The sequence below is a fragment of the Polyodon spathula genome, chromosome 14, assembly GCF_017654505.1.
Source record: "Polyodon spathula isolate WHYD16114869_AA chromosome 14, ASM1765450v1, whole genome shotgun sequence".
Classification (NCBI taxonomy): domain Eukaryota; kingdom Metazoa; phylum Chordata; class Actinopteri; order Acipenseriformes; family Polyodontidae; genus Polyodon; species Polyodon spathula.
This window is the reverse complement of record NC_054547.1, coordinates 23,805,077-23,828,968: the sequence shown is the minus strand read 5'-3', so window position 1 is coordinate 23,828,968 and position 23,892 is coordinate 23,805,077. Positions and strand designations below refer to the sequence as shown.

Genomic DNA, 23,892 nt, shown 5'->3' with positions numbered 1-23,892 from the left:
GCTTGGACTTGCATTTTGTTAGGAGCTGAGAACAGTTAAAAAGTTCTAATTAAACAAATTATGAGTTCAATTAAGGGCCTAGTTAAGTAACTGAGAGCTCAGTTGGAATGAAAACCAGCAGGCACAGGGGGTCCCCAGGACCAGGGTTGGGAAGCCCTGGGGTAGGAGTTGCTGAGTGTGCCAAGAAAAGACGACATTGTGCAGGACATACAGGTAGTAGTACATATGCTACGATAAGAACAGCGAAATGAAAGACTACTCTACGATTATAATACGAATTAAATGTGTCTAATTAAGCATCCTGCTGATAAGGTTTGATCAGTATATTGTATCCATGACTATTTAACACTCAATATAACGGAGTAGTGTTAAAAATACTAAAATAAACTGAATAAATTCAAAGACATTGTGAATAGAAGACTTCTAGTCCATGCCTCATATGTGGCAACCCTACCTTAAGTATGTTTTAGTTCCTAATTCTGCTGGTAATTAGTTCTACTTTCTACTATGTTATAATTCAAACATATTATTATCAAGCCGAAACGTCTGTCTTTATTCCTGTCCTGCAGGAGACGGTTTCCTGATGTATCCACAAGATGGCGATAGTGTATGCTCTTGTACGATTCTGTGCTCTGTCCGCCCGGTGGCGCCGGTTTCTCGTGGTTATCAGTCCCCGAGTTGAGTGTTAGGATGGCGGTAGCGGCTGGAGCTGAGGCCGCGGCCCGGTGCTTGGAGGAATCTTCGGATAGCGAGCCGGAGCAGGAGCCTGGAGCTCTGCAGAAACTCATACGCAAAGTGTCTACCTCTGGCCAGATCCGCAGCAAGGTAACGCTAGTGGGGTTGAAGAAGCAGGGGATGCCTGGAAAAAATCCAGAAAACTGTCCAGAGTACCAGGCCAAGCTCCAACGTTTGGAAAGCCTGATCATTTCCTACCGGATAGCCCCCAGGATCTCGAGAGAAGGGGCCTGCTAGCTGCATGATGGAGCTGCCTCCAGGCAACTCTTTGAAGCTTGAAGGGGTTTTATTGCAGGGGTGAGGGTTATCGATTTAACTGATGCCGGTGCAGGAATGGAGAAGTATCTACCTGCACACACGACCATTTCCGTCTGCAGTCGCCTACTATTTAGTGTAAATAATAATTAATAATACAGTAATTATTATTAGAGAATAATAGGTACATGTCGAAATGATTACCTATGTTCCAGATTGCATGTTCGCATTTGTTTTTGGTGTGAAGTTTAAGAATAAGAAACGTAAAGATACATTTGCGTGACTGGTGTGTTAAACGCATAATAACTAAAGCGGCTTTTTCTGTGCTCCGCTACACAGAAAAAAAGAGGCGAGGGGGACAAGGGGGGGGGGGATTTTCTAGATAATACATTGGGCTCGTTTTGTTTGCACGGGTGCTTGGTGGTTTATTAAATTGTTAGCTGATGCTTGTTTTTAATTTGAATTTAATCTGATTCTACTCGCTCTGTTCCCTGTCTGACCAGTGAATAATACTGATTTCAGAGAACTCATTTACGTTCGATTTCCCAAACTGAATAACAGTAAAGCAGGAAGAAAAAAAGTTTTACTGTTGTATGAAAGCAAAAATGAAAAAAATCCCGTACCATCGGATTGGCTGGTGTACAGTGCGCTGTTCCAGTCCTCGGTACTATACAGTATTGTAATTTGGGGACTGGGGCGTTGGCTTGACCACGGTGTTGACCATGTCTTTCCTGCTTAGAAGAGCTGTTCTCATTCTCAGTAGATGGGAACATTTCAATATTTTGTAACCCACAGGCCATGAATGAGGTATGTCTGGTTTATCTCCACTTCCCATGGAGATGGTCTCACTAGACCAGCTTCTTCTGTTTCAGAATTGCATCCTGTTTCATTCTTTATTTCCAGTTGTAGATGAATTCTAGCAGTCGCTGTGGGGTACAGGTTCCCTGAAGTTCTAGTCAGGTTTCGAGTGGGGGTTAATATAATGATATAGTATTAGAATTACAGTATGTGGACTAACTTCTTGTGGTGTTAGGATACAAGTGAATTCAGGCAGTGTGACACATCTGTCTGTCCTTAACATCTAGATATCCCACGTAACCTGTCAAACATTTAATACTGGAGAAATTTGCAAGTTTATTTTTTCACTACCGCACATGATGACAGTTCGGTTTTAGTCCTACAGCATTGCCATCAAGTCATGGTATGCTGATGAGGACGTCCTCTGGTAAATTGATTTTGGATTTATATCTCTAACAGGTAAGCACTGCACACACAACACAATTATGAAGATTGTTCCTAATCAACATGGTGCCTCCCACACTAGGGGTACAATAGTCTCCCCATATAGGAGCATCTCCCAAGAGAACACCCTTGAGTTTTTCCCCATTGTAAATACTCCGCCTAAAGGAACACAAGCTTTGCTTAAAAGAACACCTATTTGGCACCCCTAGCGATTCGTTCACAACTGATACAATATTGTTTTGTAACCTGAACACTCGTCAAACTTAAATTCGAATGGTTTATTAAATATTTTCAAGTGTGAGTGTCTTGAGGCACACTGATTGGTTTATTAAATCTTTCCAGAACCGCTGTCCTATCATTGCCTTGTTTTGTATTCTGATTTCCATGAGTGCACCTAATAACTACAAAATGGCATGTAAACAAACAGCGAAATGCGACGCTGTTTCTCTTGCTACAAAAACTTGGAAATTCTTCGAGCTCCTGAAAAAAAACCTGAATCAGACATAAGTCGCCGAGTAATTTGGTGTTTCCGTTCTGGTGATTTGCTTCACCATTCTGTTTAATAATTTTGTGCATCTCTTGAATATTGCTCCTGTACAGGTGTTCATAATTAATCTAGAGCTGCTGCTGCATGTGTAGGAGTGCTGTATTAATTTAGTTTGATAGTTTATTAACGTTAGTTTGTCCGTTACTGTAAAAAAAAAAAAAAAAAAAAAAAAAAAAAAAAAAAAACCTGATTTAAATAGTTTTTAATTCGATTTTTTTTATTTCTTTTATTTTTAATTATATAATTTATTTTTGTAGTACTGTAGTTGTAGCTCTCCAGTACCTCCAAACTGTAAAGTTAAGGATGTTGGAAATGGTGATTTGTGAATAGGTACATATCAAACTAAATTACTCAATCCTTAAATGAATGTATAAATAAAGCTGATTTTTTTTGTCATTGTGGCATCCTCTAAATGTGTGAACTACAAGAATGTAATGATGGAGTACGCCAGAGAGAAATATCCCTCAGTCATCCCAGTCATTCTTTTCTTTGCTTTCCTCGGTGTCAGTCCAAACACACGCAGTTGTTACTTTAGGACTACTTTTTTAATTATTATTTTTTTTATAGTGTGTTCAGTTGTTAAAGTTCCTGATTGCACAACTAAATAAACCTGGTTTCTACGGGTATAACGCAGTGATCAGTTGTCTATTTGAGACCCCGCTGCACTGTCATCAGAATCGCTTTGTGAATATGTTACTGTTGGGGCAGGCGCTCTGTAACTAGGCAAGACATGTCTTCAGAATACAATTTCAGTGCAGTATTTTATTATTTTTTTTTAATGTCTTCACTCCATTTATGCACTTGCACTCACATTTACGCTGTGATCAGAATAGAGCCCTAAGAGTTTTTGTTTACAGACAGTAAGAGTTTAAGATGTTTGTGTTAATAATAAAAGGTTTTTAGAACATGCTTTTCATGTCTTTCCTTGAGAAACTATGTATAAAATAGGTAGTAAATGAAAAAGATTAAAAAATAAATAAATAATCTAAATAAAATTTAAATCAGCCAACCCTGTACCATAGCTCAAGATGACTGGCACAGTGGGTTTACAAACTACAGTTTGAAAAAACACAAGAGATGTTGCTATGTACAGTGCAGGGGGCACGTTCGCTGGTTCCCAGAGCATGTTTGATCTTTAGGTAATACCACTGCATAGATGCTGGCACATACTAATACAGGAAGTATCTGCTTTCTTACAGAATATTTAAGACTATTGTTTGGACCATTAAGTACGTTGAAAGCACTTTTTGACTGTCTCAGGCAAATGGACAAGCTTTAAAATCAAACCCTGATTTGCTCTCTGCCTTATAATAGATAATGATGCTAGTGGAATGGCAGTATGGGGCAAATGACCATACTGCCTTATAACAGATTCTGCTGTATAAAGGGCAGCCTTATAAAGACAGGACTGCACTGTATTTAAAAATGGCATGGCATTTTATTAAACAATTTATTAATTTCTAAAAACTTAATTTACATGTTAATCCGGACATCTGAAACTGCACACTTCACAAATACGTGACTAGTCGACTATCAGTTTCTAAGTTTGACTGTTCGTTTCTATTCGACTGATCGTTTGTCTAGTATTCCGTGCTTGAATCTACTGGTTGTAAAAAGTCAGAAGTTGTAGAAATGGTAGACCACAAGAGCTCTATCTTGATTTCCTGTATTGTCACAGGCCTGGGGGCTGTTGGGTGGAGTGCCCGTTTAGCTCGACCAGACTCTGGGGCTGTCTTTCCGGTGCTCTGCTCGCTGCTTACATTGCTTTGTTCTCAAGAAAGGGCAGTCTGGGCTTGAATCTCGCTTGTTGTCACAATTTTTTAAATCCCAGCCTATTGAAGGTACCCGGAGATGGATGCTGCAAGCTTTGGAAGAGAGGTTTGTTACAATTATTTTGTCTTTCAGTGGCTGGTTGTGCAGTTCTATATAAGACTGTATGCTAGCCCCTGCAACAGAGTTATACTGTAAATTGGAACCTGCATGTCTCTGATGCAGCTTGGTAAGGGGTCATTGCAGATGAATTGGACCAGGTTCTAGACCTGTTTCCTTAATCTGTGGTTGATGACTCAAGACCACTGTGATGAAGTAAAGGGTTCCAGGGCAGTGATGCAAAAGAACAGTTGTTACTCATGCCCCCCACGCGGTAAGAATGTTTCTGAAGAGAATAATGTGCCTTTTCACTTCCTTGTACCTAATGTCTTCTCATTTGGGTGGATAACCTGTACAGATAGGATAAGTATCATTTTAAACATGTTTCAGGGGCTTCCCAACAATAATTCATTGATGGTAATCGTTGACTGGTAAAACAACGTCTTGGTCCACCTGAGCTGTAATGAGCTGTTGTGGGTGTACCTTACACAAGTTCTTGAGGGTACTGTACATGCATGCAGAATCACTTGATCCCTTATGAATACATGGGTTCTGGCTTGTGCTAATATATGCTACTGGGGGCACAGACCAGACTCATTTAATTCCCACTTGATGGGGACCCATACCCTTGGCAGCAGGGATATATTCTGCTTATTTCCCAATCATTCTTTAGAGTTTAAAAATAGCAGTCAAATATTGCTAATATGGCATAGGATAGGCTGAATTACTGTATCTAGATAGTTAATCCTTGTATTATAAACTTGCATAGCAAAATATGAGTAGAGAGACTTTTTACAGGCACTAGTGAATCTGTAAAAGAAGGTGATAACTTAATGGTTAATGTTGACATGCTCTGGTGAAAGAAGTTAATAGTTTTCATCTCCAATTTGCTAACAGACTTGATTTGGACGAGGAGTGATGGTTTGGGGGGGGGGGGGGGGGGGGAATCATTCCGAGAGGAAGAGGGTGGGATGGTTAGGGTAGCGGTCAGATATGATGACTCGTCATAATGTCCCTTTTTTGTGCTTGTTTAGAACTCAAGAACAATTTCTTAACCAGATTTGACAGTGGAAATGCAGTATCAGGCCTCCTTGTTAACACAGTACCTGCCTTTTGAGCCAAACACATAGACACACAGTGCTACACTTTTTACCAGTTTGTATCCTTCCTCCTAGACCATTATTAAAGAGGGCATGTTGATGAAACAGACAAACTCCTTTCAACGCTGGAAAAAACGGTACTTTAAGCTCAGAGGGAGGACGCTCTACTACGCAAAAACAGCGAAGGTACATTTTTGACATGTATTTTCAGATTTTAAAAGTGAATTGGAATTGCACCCTGCATATTTTAATCTGCTGACATTGCAGATGTCTGCATGTTATGTAGGTATATTAACTAATGTGTGTTTTAACTTTCAGTCCATCATCTTTGACGAGGTTGACTTAACAGATGCCAGCGTCGCTGAATCCAGCACAAAAAATGTCAACAACAGCTTTACTGTGAGTTTAAACTCTTATACTCTCAATAATATAAAATATGTGCTATTACTTAGCAAGGACTAGGGCTTTAAGCAAAGCATTAATTGGGAATATTCAAGAGAGACTTGTCTTCTGGCTCAGGACTGAATTCTCACAAGATGTTCTCAAAGTGTGAAGGCTGAGTATTGAAGATGTGTGGCTTCCTAATGCTTCAAAGATTGTAAGGCAGTGTGAGCTCAGGGAACGGGGGGCAGAGTAGCCAAATAGTTAGGACATGGATGCCCAATCACGGCCCGGAGGGCCATTCCACTCCAGGCTTAACGGGTAAATAATAGAATTAACGAATTCTGGGTCTTACTGGAAATTGGTTCAATAAAACAATTTATAACAAGGTTGGAACAAAGACTAGACGTGGAAGGGCCAACTTTGACCACTCCTGGGTTAGGGAATGTTGCGAGTGAAATAGTGCATTGCTGTTGTGCCACACAATATCAGTAACTTTACTGACTGAACTGTGGAGTTTATATAAGATATGTGAGTAGCCTCCTCTTTTAACAAGCTGGTCCCACCATGAAATCTATTTTTAGAGTGGAACTAGCAGCTCACATTTTTGTGGTCTGTTGCGCTTAAACCTGTGATCAGCCTCTATTGAAAGAGCTTTAATTACTAAAGCAAGAAAACTTCATACCCAAGGGGAGGGGAGGAAGCCACCAATTTATTCCTGGAACGTTTATATAATTGTTACCAGAGATACAGAAAATATTTTTGATGGCAGGAGAGTTGAGATGAGTTTATGTCCAGAAACGTGCAAAGCAGTGCTGGTTATTTCGGGCATGTAATTACCACTTCACTGTTCCCATGCTGGGACTGGGTAGAGTACAACAAGTTCCTCCCTGTAGCATGTCACTGAGATAATCTGGCCTACTGAAGAATTAAACATTTCTGTGCTGGATTTCTGCAAAGAGGATTAGTGATTGAGTTTCCTTCCTGAAAAGTGGGGGCAAATGTATTGGAACAACAATCATTTATCCTACTAGTATTGATTCCTTTATTGTACTGAAATTATTATTAAATGTATTGTCAACAATAATTGTGTTTTTGACAGTCATCTAAATATAGGTAAAACCTGATTCATAGAGAATGCTTTGTTAGACCTCCTATCTTGTATAATTTTTAATTAAATAGCTAAAAAGCAAATAGCAGACTTAGAAAAAAAGTAAGATTGTGTGAAACAGGAATTTAATAAATGGCATTTTTAACATGAAACAAATATTGGGAATTAAAACATGATTTAAAATGTTAAAGAACACCCTGCGAGTTTACAAAAAAAAAAGAAAAATTAGGTTACGTTTACTGTGTTGTATGTATTGCAGTGTTATATTTGGTAAACGTATTGCCACTTTTGAAATTTTCAATCACACGTCATTGTCTTATGAATTTATATTTCAACATTTACTCGTGCTCAGCAGGAGAAAAAAATTATAATGTAAGAATGGTAGTGTCCCTAGTTCACACTCCTCCTTGCAGAAATGCTGTCTTTCTGTTCCCGCAGTCATTTCAGATAATCATGATTATCGTGGTCATTTTAAGCCGACAATCGACATTTGAGACTCATTATTGTCCAACCTCACAGCGCACGGAAAGTAATGGGATCTTTCAACGTCCTCTTAAGTGTATTTTCTTAAAATACTTTACTAAAAATGTGAAACCAAAACAGTACATAATAACTGACGAGCTTAATAGTGCTGTGTTGTTGGGTACAGTTTCGTAGAGGCTGGCTGTTTTCTTTGGAAACTGAACATTTTTTCTCAGTTACCAAGGTTTATTTTTCCTCTCCAGTTAGCTTAAGCAAATTGTTAATAATGGCACACTGCTGACACAGAAATGTGTTATTATTGAAATAGATGAGAACAGTGACCTCAGACAGCGTGTGTTTCAAAGCTGGTGACTCTTCTGTTTTCTTGCTCTTGGTTTGCCAGTTTTGTGCAAGCCAAACTACGCATGTAGGCTTTTGGTTTAAACTATATATATGTATTCTTTTGTGCATCATATTTACATTTTTTTCACATATTTGGAACTCCGTATTAACATTAGTTATTGAGAGTTATCAAATTCTGATTGAATAGTTAATTGCTAATTCTTCTGTGCTATGCTGTCCATACTGTTGCTGCAGTATGTCATCCTGATAGCTATGATTTTGAATGTACGGTCGTGGTGGGGAAGGTATGTCTGTGGTGATGTATAATGTATGAATTCCACATACTATATGAAGACTATTAGCGGGTTGACCCGCATTCTTGGGTCACAGTGTTCTAATGAACTCAGTGTTTTTTTGTTCCCCCACACAGCCACATCGCCTATTTTTTTCTGGCCATTTTAATTACTGAATGCTCTAGGCCTTGTATAACATGACTTGTCAAGCGATTCTGCTGTCTTGTTCAAAACGGGGACTTTCGTTTTCTAGTGCAAAAACCAGATAAAGCAGAGGTATTTATTTATTTATTTTATTTAAAAGTCACAGTGTCTAGTTTTAAACCGGTCGTTGTTAAGCAGCCATTGGCGAGGCTCCACAGTCAGTTACTATAGGCTCCTTCGTGTGCCTGGTTAAATGTTTGGACTAATTTGTGTGTGTGTGTAATTGGATAGGATTGGACCTACGACCGTCCTGTTATTGGGATGTGTGGTAGTATAATACAAGTTGTTATTCATCCCTTGTTACGCAATGTATCCGATATGTAGGAATATGGGAATAATGAGTTCCTTGAATCTGGATTTCGATACAGTTGGTCTACTTAAACTATTTTTTTTTTTTTTTAATTGACGTTTTTTTATCTGATTTGACAGGCAGCTTGGCACAACACTGTCCGTTATATATATTGATATAGATATATATATATATATATATATATATATATATATATATATATATATATATATATATATATATATATACTGAACAAATATAAATGCCACATGGATCAGAAAACCAGTCAGTATCTGGTGTGACCACCATTTGCCTCATGCAGCGCGACACATCTCCTTCGCATAGAGTTGATCAGGCTGATTGTGGCCTGTGGAATTTTGTCCCACTCCTCTTCAATGGCTGTGCGAAGTTGCTGGATATTGGCGGGAACTGGAACATGCTGTCGTACACATTGATCCAGAGCATCCCAAACATGCCCAATGGGTGACATGTTTGGTGAGTATGCAGGCCATGGAAGAACTGGGACATTTTCAGCTTCCAGGAATTGTATACAGATTCTTGCATCATGGGGCAGTGCATTATCATGCTGAAACATGAGGTAATGGCGGCGGATGAATAGCACGACAATGGGCCTCAGGATCTCGTCACGGTATCTCTGTGCAATCAAATTGCCATTGATAAAATGCAATTGTGTTCGTTGTCCGTACCATAACCACACCTCCACCACGGGGCATTCTGTTCACAATGCTGACATCAGCAAACCGCTCGCCCACACGACACCATACACGCTGTCTGCCATCTGCCCAACACAGTTGAAACCGGGATTCATCCGTGAAGAGCACACTTCTCCAGCGTGCCATTGGCCATCGAAGGTGAGCATTTGCCCACTGAAGTCGGTTACGACGCCGAACTGCAGTCAGGTCAAGACCCTGGGGAGGAAGACGAGCACACAGATGAGCTTCCCTGAGACGGTTTCTTACAGTTTGTGCAGAAATGCTTCGGCTGTGCAAACCCACAGTTTCATCAGCTGTCTGAGTGGCTGGTCTCAGACGATCTCACGGGTGAAGAAGCCGGATGTGGAGGTCCTGGGCTGGCGTGGTTACACGTAGTCTGCGGTTGTGAGGCCGGTTGGACAGCCAAATTCTCTAAAACGGTTGGAGGCATTCCTAGAGAAATGAACAGTCAACAGCTCTGGTGGATTCCTGCCAGCATGCCAATTGCACGCTCCCTAAAAACTTGAGACATCTGTGGCATTGTGTTGTGTGACAAAACTGCACGTTTTATAGTGGCCTTTTATTGTCCCCAGCACAAGGTGTGATGATCATGCTGTTTAATCAGCTTCTTGATGTGCCACACCTGTCAGGTGGATGGATTATCTTGGCAAAGGAGAAATGCTCACTAGAAATAAGCTTTTTGTGCATATGGAAAATTTCTGGGATCTTATTTCAGCTCATGAAACATGGGACCAACAGTTTACATGTTGTGTTTATTTTTGTTCAGTGTTTGTGTGTGTATATATATATATATATATATATATATATATATATATATATATATATATATATATATATATATATATATATATATATTATATATATATATATTGTGTAATATACTGTGCCTGAAAAAGTATTTGCCCCCTGTCTGATTTTCTGCATTTTTGCACATTTTTCACATTGAATTTGGTCAGATCTTTTTGTAGTATTATATAGAGGGAGTCGGAGAGAAAAAATTACACCCAAGTTTGGTGCTTCCTTAAGTTGTTTGGTGTGCAAGGTAATCAAACATGCAATCTTCAGGTGTGAAAAAGTTATTGCCCCCCCCCTAGTTAACTCAACCCAATTAAAGGGATAATTAGGGTCAGCCGTTTGAATACTTTGGTTAACAATCAGGCCTGATTTGGGCCAGCTCTGCCCAATATAAATCTGACTAACTTTGGCCCTTACCATCAGATTGAAGTTGTCACCACACAGGTTCTAGAGGCACATCTTGTCACGATCAAAACAAATTCCTGAAGACCTCAGGGAAAAAAAAAAGTTGTTGATGCCTATCAGTCTGGAAAGGGTTATGAAGCCATTTGTAAAGCTCTGGGGCTCCACCAAACCACAGTCAGAAATGGAGAAAGTTTGGGACAGTAGTGAATCTTCCCAGGAGTGGCCATCCTGCCAAAATCTCTCCAAGAGCAAAGCCTTAAATCGTCCTACAACATCCAGGGATCTGCAGGCCTCTCTCGCTTCGGCTAGGGTCAATGTTCATGACTCCACCATCAGAAAGACACTGGGCAAAAATGGGATTCATGGCAGAGTAGCAAAGTAGAAACCACCGCTCACTAAGAAGAATATGAATGCTCATCTCAAGTTTGCCAAAAAGCACCTGGATAATCCAAGAGTTCTGGAACAATGTTCTATGGACAGATGAATCAAAAGTGGAACTTTTTGGCCAACATGGGCTCAGTTATGTCTGGTGAAAATCAAACCCTGCAGTAAGAACCTCATACCAACGGTCAAACATGGTGGTGGTAATGTCATGATTTGGGGATGCTTTGCTGCATGAGGACTTGGACGACTTGCCATCCTTGAAGGAACCGTGAATTCTGCTCTGTATCAGAGAATTCTACAGGAGAATGTCAGACCATCCATCCGTGATCTGAATCTGAAGCGCAGCTGTGTCATGCAGCAAGACAATGATCCGAAACACATAAGCAAGTCTACATCAGAATGGTTGAAGAATAAGAAATTTAAAGTTTTGGAATGGCCTAGTCAAAGTCCAGACCTAAACCCCACTGAGATGTTTTGGCAGGACCTGAAACAAGCAGTTCATGCTCAAAAACCCACAGATATTTTGAAGCAGTTCTGCTTGAAGGAATGGGCCAAAATTCCTCCACGGCGATGTGAGAGACTGATCAATAACTACAGGAAGCGTTTGATTGCAGTTATTGCTGCTAGAGGTGGTGTAACCACTTATTGAATGTAAGGGGATGATTACTTTTTCACACGGGGGCACTGGGTGTTGCATAACTTTCTTTAATAAATAAAGTAAGTAAGTATCACTATGTTACTTGTTCACTCGGGATCTCTTATCTAATATTAGATTTTGGTTGAAGATCTGATAACATTCAGTGTCAAATATGCAAAAATGCAGAAAATCAGACAGGGCAAATGCTTTTTCACAGTACTGTGTGTGTGTGTGTACACTACCGGTCAAAAGTTTAAGAACACCTCCATTTTCCAGTTTTTATTGAACTTTACACAGTTTAATGTCTCAATGTACTCAAATTAAAGCATAGAACAAATAAACAATTGGAGATAAAAAAGAAATCATGGAATCGTTTTAACAAAATGTAATCAATTTTTGACTCAAAGTAGCCACCTTTTGCAGATATAACAGCCAAACACACACGTGGCATTCTTTCTACAATGGAAATCAACTATTGTTCGGAAAGTTCTTCCCAACACTTTCAGAAGTTCCCACAAATGTGTTGCACTTGTAGGTTGCTTTGCTTTCACCCTTCTGTCCAGTTCATCCCAAACCAGCTCGATGGGGTTTAAGTCTGGAGACAGTGCTGGCCATTCCATGATTTGAAGACTATCATCTTGTTCTTTTCTTCCAAGGTAGATCTGACATAGCCTGGAGGTATGTTTTGGGTCATTATCTTGCTGTAGGGTGAACCCCTGACCAACTAGGCGTATACCAGAGGGTATTGCATGGCGCTGCAAAATGCTGTGGTAGCCGTTTTGGTTCAGGGTGCCACTCGCTCTGTGCAAGTTGCCGACTCTGGATCCAGCAAAAGAGCCCCAGACCATCACGCATCCTCTGCCATGTTTGACAGTTGGTGTCACACACCGAGGAACAATCCTTTCGCCTACTCCACGGCGTACAAAAACCCTGCGTGATGAACCGAAGATTTCAAATTTTGATTCATCGGTCCATAAGACCTTCTTCTAGTCTTCAGTAGTCCACTGGCGGTGCTTCATGGCCCAGGCAAGCCTCTTTTTCTTATTTTGCCATCTTAGCAATGGCTTTCTTACTGCCACTCGACCTGTCAAACCTGCAGCTCAAAGTCTTCTCTTCACAGTTGAAACTGAGACTTGCTTACTTTGACCAGTGTTAAGCTGTGCTTGAAGCTGTTGTCCTGTGAGCCGCCTATCACGCAAGCTGTTGACTCTCAGAAACTTGTCTTCTGATTCTGTTGTGGCTTTGGGTCTGCCAGACCTCTTCCTGTCAGAGTTCCTCCAGTTTCCAAGTGCCTTTTGATGGTGTAGGAAACTGTACTCACTGACACCTTGGCTTTCTTTGCAATTTCTCTAAAGGAAAGACCTACACTTTTAAGGGTTATAATGGTCTGTCTGTCTTCCTTTGTTAATTGCCTTTTTCTCACCATTATGATAGCAATATACTACTTCCTGCAGTACAATACTGTCCAAATAATGCTTAAGAGGGTGTAGTAACACAGTCTGTTCCAACACTGCTTTTATACAGACAGAGGGTTTGTAAGTAATCAACAAAAGTTGGGACACCTGTAGGAATTGTTAGCATCAACTTTCAAGGCTTAATTTACTTCCATTGCTGCAGAACAGCTGTAAGTTGTTAACCCATTACTTGTTCCCTGAAAAAGGCCTTTTTGTATAACTCTGAAATGTACATTATTTTTCAGTTTTTGGTAACCTAAACTTTTTTTTTTAACCTCTGGCAGTTTACCGCTTACCTTTGTACCATTTCAGGTTATTCACTGGACTTGAACTGCTTAAATTTCAATAAAAACTGGAAAAATGGGGGTGTTCTAAAACTTTTGACTGGTAGTGTGTGTGTGTGTGTGTGTGTGTGTGTGTGTATATATATATAGATATATTATATACATGTATATAATATATATTATATAGATATATATTATATGTATATATATATATATGTATTATACATATAATCTAAATATATATATATATATATATAGATAAGTGTATATATATATATAATGTATATATATATAATGTGTGTATATATATATATATATATATATATATATATATATATATATATATATATATATATATATATATATATATATATATATATATATATATATATATATATTATATATATATGTATATATAATATCTATAATAATATATATATAATATCTATACTATATATAATATTATCTAATGATATATATATATATATATATATATATATGTATGTGTGTGTGTGTGTGTGTGTGTGTGTGTGTCACAAAGACGGCTGTAGTGGGTGACGTCAGACCAGAAACCAGGAAATAAACAACAGAGATGGAGTTTGGTGAAGCTGAGCGAATGGTCTCGCTCAGCATTTAGTAGTGCACAGACAGACAGAAAATAAAAGGTTGTAAGACAAACAAGACACAGGACACGGCACTCGTAGCCAAAACAAAAAGACAAACAAAACGGACTATACAGACAAAACACGGTGAGCTTCTATTTTAACTATTATTATTATTACAATTACCTCCGTCTCCAATCCCGTTCTCCACTCACCGAACACACAACCCAGAGTGAGTGAAAACATGCTGCTTTTATGCAGCTGTACCGAGACTCGATTGCTAATCAATCATTCACTTGGAGTTGCGGTACAACTGCACGTGAATTAATAAAATGCAATTCCCCGTGCTCACATTATTACTTTTTACTTGCACGTGAAGTGCTGTGCAATCCTCGTGCCTAAATACAAATATACATTTTAAACACTTGTGTTACACAGACCCGTTTATATCCCGTGTACCAATGACTATACACCAACATTAACACAACATACAACACAAAATACACACAGGGGCGGGCACTTTGCCGCTATATATATATATATATATATATATATATATATATATATATATATATATATATATAGCAAGTTTGTCCTGCTGTACAACCTTGTACTTGGCTTGATTCATGCGCCCTTCACAAAGACAAATCTGCCAGATTCCAGCCTTGCTGAAGCACCCCCAGATTAGTCCAATTTTCAGCTTTGCCCAACACCTGGTCATCTAATGGTTAGATGGAGACCTGGAGAGGCCTACAAGCCACAGTGTCTCGCACCCACTGTGAAATGTGGTGGAGGATCGGTGATGATCTGGGGGTGCTTCAGCAAGGCTGGAATCGGGCAGCTTTGGCATGAATCAAGCCAAGTAGATGGTTGTCCTGGAAGAAAACTTGCTTCCTTCTGCTCTGACAATGTTCCCCAACTCTGAGGATTGGTTTTTCCAGTAGGACAATGCTCCATGCCACACAGAACCAGGTCAATCAAGGTGTGGATAGAGGACCACCAGATCAAGACCCTGTCATGGCCAGCCCAATCTCCAGACCTGAACCCCATTGAAAACCTCTGGAATGTGATCAAGAGGAAGTCGGATGGTCACAAGCCATCAAACAAAGCCGAGCTGCTTGAATTTTTGCGCCAGGAGTGGCATAAAGTCACCCAACATCAATGTGAAAGACTGGTGGAGAGCATGCCAAGATCCATGAAAGCTGTGCTTGAAAATCAGGGTTATTCCACCAAATATTGATTTCTGAACTCTTCCTAAGTTAAAACATTAGTATTGTGTTTAAAAATGAATCTGAACTTATTTTCTTTGCATTATTCGAGGTCTGACAACACTGCATCTTTTTTTGTTATTTTGACCAGTTGTCATTTTCTGCAAATAAATGCTCTAAATGACAATATTTTTATATGGAATTTGGGAGAAATGTTGTCAGTAGTTTATAGAATATAACAAAAATGTTCATTTTACCCAAACACATACCTATAAATAGTAAAACCAGAGAAACTGATAATTTTGCAGTGGTCTCTTAATTTTTTCCAGAGCTGTGTGTGTGTGTGTGTGTGTGTGTGTGTATATATAGATGTAGATATATATACATATATATATACATAGATATAAAAATTACATAAAAATTTCAACACGAGATGTATTCCCTAAAATAGCTAATTGGCAATGAGTCAGTAGCATATTCAGTAGGTCATTACAGATGAATATGTCTATAAATTACCCTTGATGCTGTAACATAGGGGAAACTGAGGTGTTCGCTGAGGATGTTTGTGGTTTGAAAGTGTTACTTCTGGTTCGAGGCCTCTGAAGTGCATCGCGGATTCAGCTTTGAAAACCGAGGCGTTTTAATTCAGAAACCAAGCTCCACCAGTGTGCTGCAGGAGACACCTGACTATTTTCCACCTTGGAAGTGTTTGACCTAAGAGACTGGGAGGCAGCGTGGCCTAGTGATTAGATCAGAGGGACTGGGAGGCAGCGTGGCCTAGTGATTAGAGATGTGGGACTGTGAGGCAGTGTGTCTTGGAGGTTCATCCTGAGTACTAGGAGGTGATGTAGAATGGTAAGTATATGGGTTTAAAGTTAAAGCTCATATCCATTTTACAGCATGGAAAAATCCAGTATCAAACAGGTGTGAGGTTTACTTACTGTGTATCCTGGCTCTGAATACAAACTGAGAGCTATCACTGTGACCTACATCCTCTGTATGCACATTTTAAGCTTAGACAGGTGCCTTCATGTTACCCCACATTATTAGTCATAATAACTTGTGCTAAAGAATGTCCTAACTAAGTTTCATCATAGTTGAAAAAACACTTGTTCAGATATGTCTTCCATAGCTACAAACAGAAGTGATGAGTGTATTGAGTAAAACTTCTAGTGTTTTGCCATTGAGGGTTTCTTTTAGTGCTTGTCTACATATAGTCTAATATGATATACAGATCGTACAGACTGCTGCATCCACTTTATCCACAAAGCTGGGGAAAATAGTTAACTGTGATATACATAGTCATTCTTTTACTTCACATCACTAAACAGACTGATCCCAGACCACCTTAACTAAAATCTGACTGTCTTTCTATTATCAGTGGGTGTGATTTATGGGATTCAATGAAGCCAATCTGTGCGCTGCTACTCAAAGTTCAGAAAATCTCCACCAATGATCTCCCCTGCTTGTGGTGCCGGATATAGGAGGGGCCTGTTCAAGAATCCAAACTCATTTATAGGAGTAGTTTGAACTGTCAGCGCTCATAGTCAGCCAGCCAGACACAAAGCTGGCTACTAGTGAAGACAGATATTTACATTCTGGGCTGAATTATTTTGGATTAATTTATTTAATTTTGAAAGACCTTGGATATTTTAGCCAGTGAATCGTGGAAAATCTACACCAGTGAGTTTCTTTGGGTTAGTTAGCAGACTTCCAGGATCTGAGTGGTATGTTGCTTTGTTCATCCAGGTAATGGTTTCTCTTGGTAAAATCATGTGAGATGTCTGGAGGGGATTGTTCAGAAGAAGAAAGTTCACGTTTTAAATGTATTGAGTGCTGACGGTGGTCCCATCTGGCTTGGCAGGGGCATTGGATCTGTGACTAAACAAACTGTTATTTGACTGGTTAAAATGGTACAGGGTGGATTTCTTGGTTGCTGGGGGGTGGTAGTTATTACTATTTTATCATGAAGTTTAAAGACCCTAAGGAGTTTGTTGCATTTCAAGAAGTTGCCCTATGGATTAGGGTTGAGGTAGTATTGTATTATTTGGTGGAGTTCCAGCTCTCTTCCTTAAGTCAGAGATTTTTCTTGGGCTGTTTGCACTAGCAGGGCTTGTCCTTGTGTGTGTTAGTTGGTTTGTTTTTTGGACTTGATTTAACCCTTTTCCCTGTTCTCACTGAAGTCTGCACAGTTAAAAAAAAAAAAAAACTGTTTGCCAGCTACAGTACAAATGCCATGGAGAACTCATTTTGCTGTCTGCCTTCTCAAAAGAAGGGTGAAGTTGTCACAAGGGTAAACTGCAGCAAATTAATGATGCTGCAGTTGCTGTTGTACATTTGATTTGCAAGACAGATGAGCTACATAATTAATCCTGGAGGCGATCCCTTTTTACCAGTAGTAAAGGAACAAGAGCAGTAATGGTGAGGCCACATGATTTGCATAGTTTGCTGAAGTAGAAACACCAACATGGACAAATGATTTCAGACCCACATTAGGTCAGCTCCTGGGCTTTAAACAATTTAGTCGCTTGCAAGCTCTTTAGAGACCGATTTTCCCAAGCTATACAAGTGTGCAGGAACTCGGAGCAGAGACAGTTGCTCAGATCAATACCTGTCCAGAGGTGGGTGCCATCCGACAGCAAGAAACCCAATGAAATGTGTCCTGTAATAAGAGGTCCAGTGATAGTAGGTTGTGGCTAATAAAATATTAGGTTTTAATGGTAAGCAATCTCACAATGTCTGTTAATAATGTTTTGAAATCTGGATGTATGGTGTGGTTTGAAGTCCAAAGAACAGTTGACAGTATTTTAATTATCTTGCTGTGACCCATGGCATCCCTGTTAGCTCTGCCGTTGCAACTGTTTCTTAAAGTAAACTGCAACGATCAATTTCAACAGCTCATGGTGGTTCTGTTCTGTTAAGTTAGATACAGGGTCCACAGTTCTTGTTCATAGTAGTTCTATAGATATTAGAGCAAGCTGCTTTATTGATGTGTCAGTTTCTGCTGTGAGGTCAAATAATTTGCGTACAGTTTGCTGAAGCAGACAAGTGTATAACGCTGTTAATAGCTGAAAAGTCTTGGTGGAATTCCTCAATGAAGGAGGTATTCATAAAAATATAAATCCTCATTTTCCTTGAATTTACAGTTTTGGGAATGAGGGCTGTCGGAAACCTAGATGAACATTAGGGGTGTACAAAAACTTGTTGTCTTTTAAGAAGTATTTATCTGCAGGTATTTAACAAATCCATTCACTACTGTTTTGATTTAAAAACTTGAACTGTCCTCTCTCGCCTTTACAACTGACTACCAATCAATGACAGTTCACTTTCGCAGTGAGTGTTTTAAAAGCATCTGGGGTGCTGACGTTTTTACTGGCATACTGAGGTTGCCAGTTTTCATGCAGTATTAAGTCTAGAAAGTAGAACGTTTGGGGAAAGTCTTGATCAAACATAGCAAAGAGAACCAACGGACACATTTGGAATTTGAGTGGAGACTCAGGACAATGGTAAGACCTTTTCATATATAGAATGGGTTGCTACTAGTTCACTGGGATCCAATGGCCAAATTACTGCCTGTCATTCATTCGGAAATATTTTTAAGTGATAGACTTAGTGAAGGTAGACCAGGGCTAGTCCTAGTGCAGTGGCAGTCCCCTGTTCAGACTGATGCATTTCTTGTCCTAGTGCAGTGGCAGTGCCCTGTTCAGACTGATGTACTGTAGTCCTTCCCTCTGATCCAGAAAGAAACAGTTTTTGTTCCCACATCCCTTTTCATCCCAAAAAGAATAAATGATGGGGGCTTTGGTAGCCTCACATAGTGGACAGTCAAGGCCAGGATGCAAGCAAATCCAGTTTTAGCAGCACCTTTTTATATATGTAAAATTCATGCATGTCTCCAATGACCTAGTTGGTCAAATGTGAGGTTTAAGAGTTGAAAACCCTGCGCTTTGTTTTTAATTGCGTGCATTCAGTGTCCTGCCTGTTTTGATTGTAACTTTTGATTGTAAAATAAAGAAGAAATGTCAAATGGGGTAGTATTGGTTATCAATTCAGGGATACCAAACAGGGAACACATACATCACCCACAGTTCTTCCCTGCACTCATGGTCCCAGTACTTATGCCATGTAATCTGTCATGTTTTCTTGTCAGAATGTATGGAAGGCCTTATTGCAAATAACAAATGTAAAAATAAGGGTCCTTGAAAACTTCACCGGGTTTATTTTTCTTTTGTAACGTCTTTTATTTTGTGCATTTTACCCTTGTTGTTTCTTACTTGTATTTGTATAATGATTCTCTTTCCCACTGGATATAATGTGGTTATGAAAGCCTAACTCAAGCTTGTTTATACCTGCTTATAAAACTGTAAGCTGTTTACCTGGCATAGCCTTTCATTCCAGTTCTCTTGGACTGGGTTAGCTTATCAGGGAATGTTGGACTATAGATTTCCTGATTCCAGATGAGCTCCTGAGAAGTGTCTGTCAAGGGCTCAGTCAAGACTGAGCTTTTATGACTAATGTGAGTCTTTGTCAACTGCAGCTGGGGTCTAAGTTTTTTTTTTGTTTGTTTTTTTTTTTTTAAGCGGCCTGCAGAAACTGGGAAAGGAAAGGCGTGTGACTATTTATATCGCCTTCAGGAACACAGGATTCTTTGTCTTCAGTTTCCCACAGAGGAAGTTGTGTGGGAAACTGACGTTGTGACTGTGGAAATTGTATCTTGCTTCTTTGCCATAGAGAACTAGATGTTCATATGCAAGATATAGAGAAAAAATAAATGTATGCCCTCATACACAAAGGGACAGGCATCGACATAAATGTGTAGGGAGTAGCACAGGAGATGCAAGCGTGTCAAAATAAATACGGCAGAGTGGGAACATTTGTTTATTCTTGATTATTTATTGTACCGAAATTACTGCTAGTTGTATTAGTGTCAATAATGCTGTTTGACAGTCCTAGTGCGATAAAGGATCTGCACCACTGCCACCACAGGGACAAAATGCTAGAAAAATCTACTTGTCTTTCTTAAATAATTGCCCCCTCTCTGTTGCACAAAAACACACACAAAAAGTAGACTGTCTTGTAGGATTTTGGTTTAATAAAACAGTGAACACAATCAATCAATTAGTGATTAACAGGGGCTGGTCTAGCCTTGTAGCTTGACGGGTTCACTAAATTCACAAAAGGTTCCCTGTGACCCGACCTCACCTCAATAAATTTATAACATACTTAAATGTCTCTTTCAGTGCAGTTTGGAACACATTAGCTAGTACATTTAAGTAACATACTAGGAGTACAACTATAATAAGCAATACTTGAGAGTTATTCAAATGTAAAAATAGCTTCTGCCTGTTTTTTCCACTTTTTCTTTAGAAGCTGAATTCAACTTCAGATGTACAGGTGTTTTAGTTTGTTGCATCAGACACAAATTAATTGCCAAATATTACTGCTGTTTTTTGTAATTCTAATTTTCTTGACATTCTTTCAGTTTTGTCACTGCTGAACCCCAGATCTATAAGAGTGTGTGTTTTTCTACCAGAATGCACGCACTATTTACAGTAGGCAGCATCACATCCTGCAGACATAGCATGATTTTTTTTCTCATTGTTTATTTCTATGATATATTTATTTTACTCAATAGTACTATACTTGTAATTATAAAATGGACTGTTGGAATGCTGCATGCTGATTGATCCATCAGTGTTCCAAGCAGTAACAATATCCAGCATGATTAGGAAATACTTAGCAACACAGGCAAATCGCTGCATCCGTGCTAACCACGGATCACTGCGCCACCAAAACCAAAGAAAACACCTGTCAAAATGCCTGCCATATTAGAAGATACTGAAGACATCAAGGTGTCTTGTCATATCTTCCAGTTTTTATATTATTTTGCACGATGAACCAGTTTGCTATTTCAAACAAGATGCGGTTTTGGTATTTTATTTGTAGTACTTCCCAGTCATTTTCTGTAACTTCGGTCGGATCCAGTTTTATTTTACTCAGTTTAGTTGGAATCAGCCATCATTTTGTTTAACTGACTTAATTCTTAACTGTGGATATTTAAATATTTTTCGACAGTGCACTCACTCTTTACAAGTACAAAAAAAAGAAATTAAATTAATAACACACAAATTGGGCTGTTAAATGCTTACATGACTGGCTTTTTTTAAAAAAAAAAAGTAAAAGTACTCAATTTTCAGAATGCAAATTCTGGGAAAATTCATCTAATAAATGCTACTTTGTCCAAGAACACACTCTGGTTCTTAAGTTGTTGTAAGTTGTGGTCATGCTGACGTAAATGTTTTCGCTGCTGTGCTTTGGCTTGCCTCCATCTACAGTTTGAATGTTTAAAGAATGTTTAAAACTGCGTCAGTGCTGGGTACAGAGCTTGAATGTGAGTGGGTGTTGCATTGCCCTTTATGATGATTGCATTCTCTTTGACATACTGATTTTTGCATGTTAAACAAGTAAATAAAAAATAGCTGTCTGCATAAAGTTGGTGACCATGATGTCTGTTCACAATATTACAAAATATGAAATAGCAATAAATTCTGAAAATGTATTAAGTGGTATTAAACATGGATTTATAGGTTATTGATTTGATGTTTTGAATATTCAGATTAAAGATCTTCAGGCTTTGTTATAATGGGCTTGCAGTCTCTGCAGGGCTGGCAGTGTAGTACACTTGAATGAATGTTAATGTGTGCTGTGGAGAAGGAATGCACCCAGCATTGCTGTGGGATTGTCACAGTACTGCAGTGCTGTTTTGATATCTAGTGGATTAAAGAATGTGACCCAGAGCGACTGTCTTTCCCACAGAATCTTGACAGTGTGTGTCGAGCTGCGAATCTTCTGGGGCTGGTTTTTCAAAACTTTTTGATAATCTGATTTCCGCGTTTTGATCTGGATTATATTGCGCAATTGGCTTTTCCAAACATCGAAATGCGATCGGGATTACTGTGATACAGATTTCGTTTTGGTAATCCGATCCCACTTTTAATCACGATTTAAATGTTGCAGTTGGGGTTTCAGAATTTAAATAGGAGGTCAGGAATACTTTGATCCAAAATACCAGGATTATTGTGATCCTACTGCGGAGATAGATATAGCTTTTAAATGTTCATAGAACATCAATATTTTGTTTGTCATAGCAAACACACACTGTCAAAATTGAGTGTTATAATGTCATATTTCCATATTTAAGTTTTGTATCAAAAACACATTTAGTGGTATAGCTTTAATAAAATAAAAAAATAAATAAAAAACAAAGCATTAAGTCTTCTTAAAGCTCGTCTGAGAGATGCTGGACTCTGACTGACGAGGGAGACTATGAAGATGTCTAAAAACACAGATCCTGTTTTCAAAAGTTTAATTTTTATTCAATTTAGATTTAGCTATTTAATTTCTGATAAGTGGGCATGCATGCGTTATATGTGCACAAACATTAAAAGTAATTTGTCATTTTTATTAAGACTATAAATCAATATAAAGCTGTGTATTACTCATTACCACAAACCTTTTTTTTTTTTTTTTTTTTTTTAAATTAGGCTGTATCATAAATAATGGTCTTTTTTAAAAAAAAAAAAAAAAAAAAAACACTTAAGAACTAGCCCACTTCAGAAAACTGGATTTCATAATTGTGATTATTTGTTATCTGGATAAATGTAATCCATTAGTGACATTTTCTGAAAAAACAGATCAAAATGATCCAGATAAAAGTAATCTCTATTACAAAATATAGTTTTACAAAATGCGGGTCACTGTTATCCAGATTCAGTTTTGAAAAACTTTCCCCTGGTGTGATCGAGTCAGTACAAGATGTCCTACACCCACGCTGCTGCTATTCCACTCCAGAGTAAACTGGGTTAGTTGCCATGATTTTTCCTGTAATCTGGACATGAAGTGTGTTCGAGTATTATTAGTATTTTTAGTAGTAAAATGTGACAGACTGATGACCTGCTTGGAATGGTGGCTGTTATTAAAGCTTTGTTGCAGTTCTTTTTATTGGCCGCAATGCAAGGTTACTGTATATATGGCAAGCAGCATCAATTACGTGTACATAAACGTGTTTTTATTTAAACTATAAAAACATGATTACTGTTCTATAACATTTAACTGCATGTGAATGTTTAATTCAATTTATATGGATTACCTGTAAAATAGGAGTTTCAATCAAATAAACAAGTAGCAATGGTGAGGTCACCAGTAAATTATGCAAATTAGTAAAATCAAAGGTTTGAACCTAATCTTTGGTAATGTGTTCCGAACCTTCATTGTAGTGGTGCAACAACTAACCAACGCATTTATTTATTGATCATTTGTCCTTATTTTCAGTTTGGATTACATATTGGTAAATCGATACATCAAATTGGAACCAATTTGAAGTCTCCTGTTGCCTGTTTTGTATTAACCTGGACTGTGCTTCTTTTAGTGCTATTACGGTAGATAAACAATGTTACCGCATTGCTAGGATACACAATTTAGCCTCTACATTCGTGTAATCATTTCAAAAGAATGGCAATATTAAATCTACTGATTTTTACCTTTTTTTTAAGCATGTTG

General features: G+C 38.6%; 1 protein-coding gene across 6 annotated transcripts in view; it reads left to right on the top strand.

Annotated features, from left to right (window-relative positions):
* Positions 1-506: 506 nt before the first annotated feature.
* Positions 507-23,892, top strand: part of LOC121327197 (diacylglycerol kinase delta-like) — a 63,970-nt gene continuing 40,584 nt past the window's right edge. For 2 of the 6 annotated variants that reach the window (XM_041271071.1, XM_041271065.1), the window contains exons 1-3: positions 507-825; positions 5,824-5,934; positions 6,067-6,147. In XM_041271071.1, coding sequence (XP_041127005.1) covers positions 610-825; positions 5,824-5,934; positions 6,067-6,147 — 408 coding nt within the window. In that variant the 5' untranslated portion in view covers positions 507-609. Of the gene's footprint in view, positions 826-5,823; positions 5,935-6,066; positions 6,148-16,889; positions 17,083-18,382; positions 18,840-23,892 lie in introns of those variants that run through there. The other 4 variants (XM_041271069.1, XM_041271070.1, XM_041271068.1 and 1 more) reach the window with 4 other exon arrangements.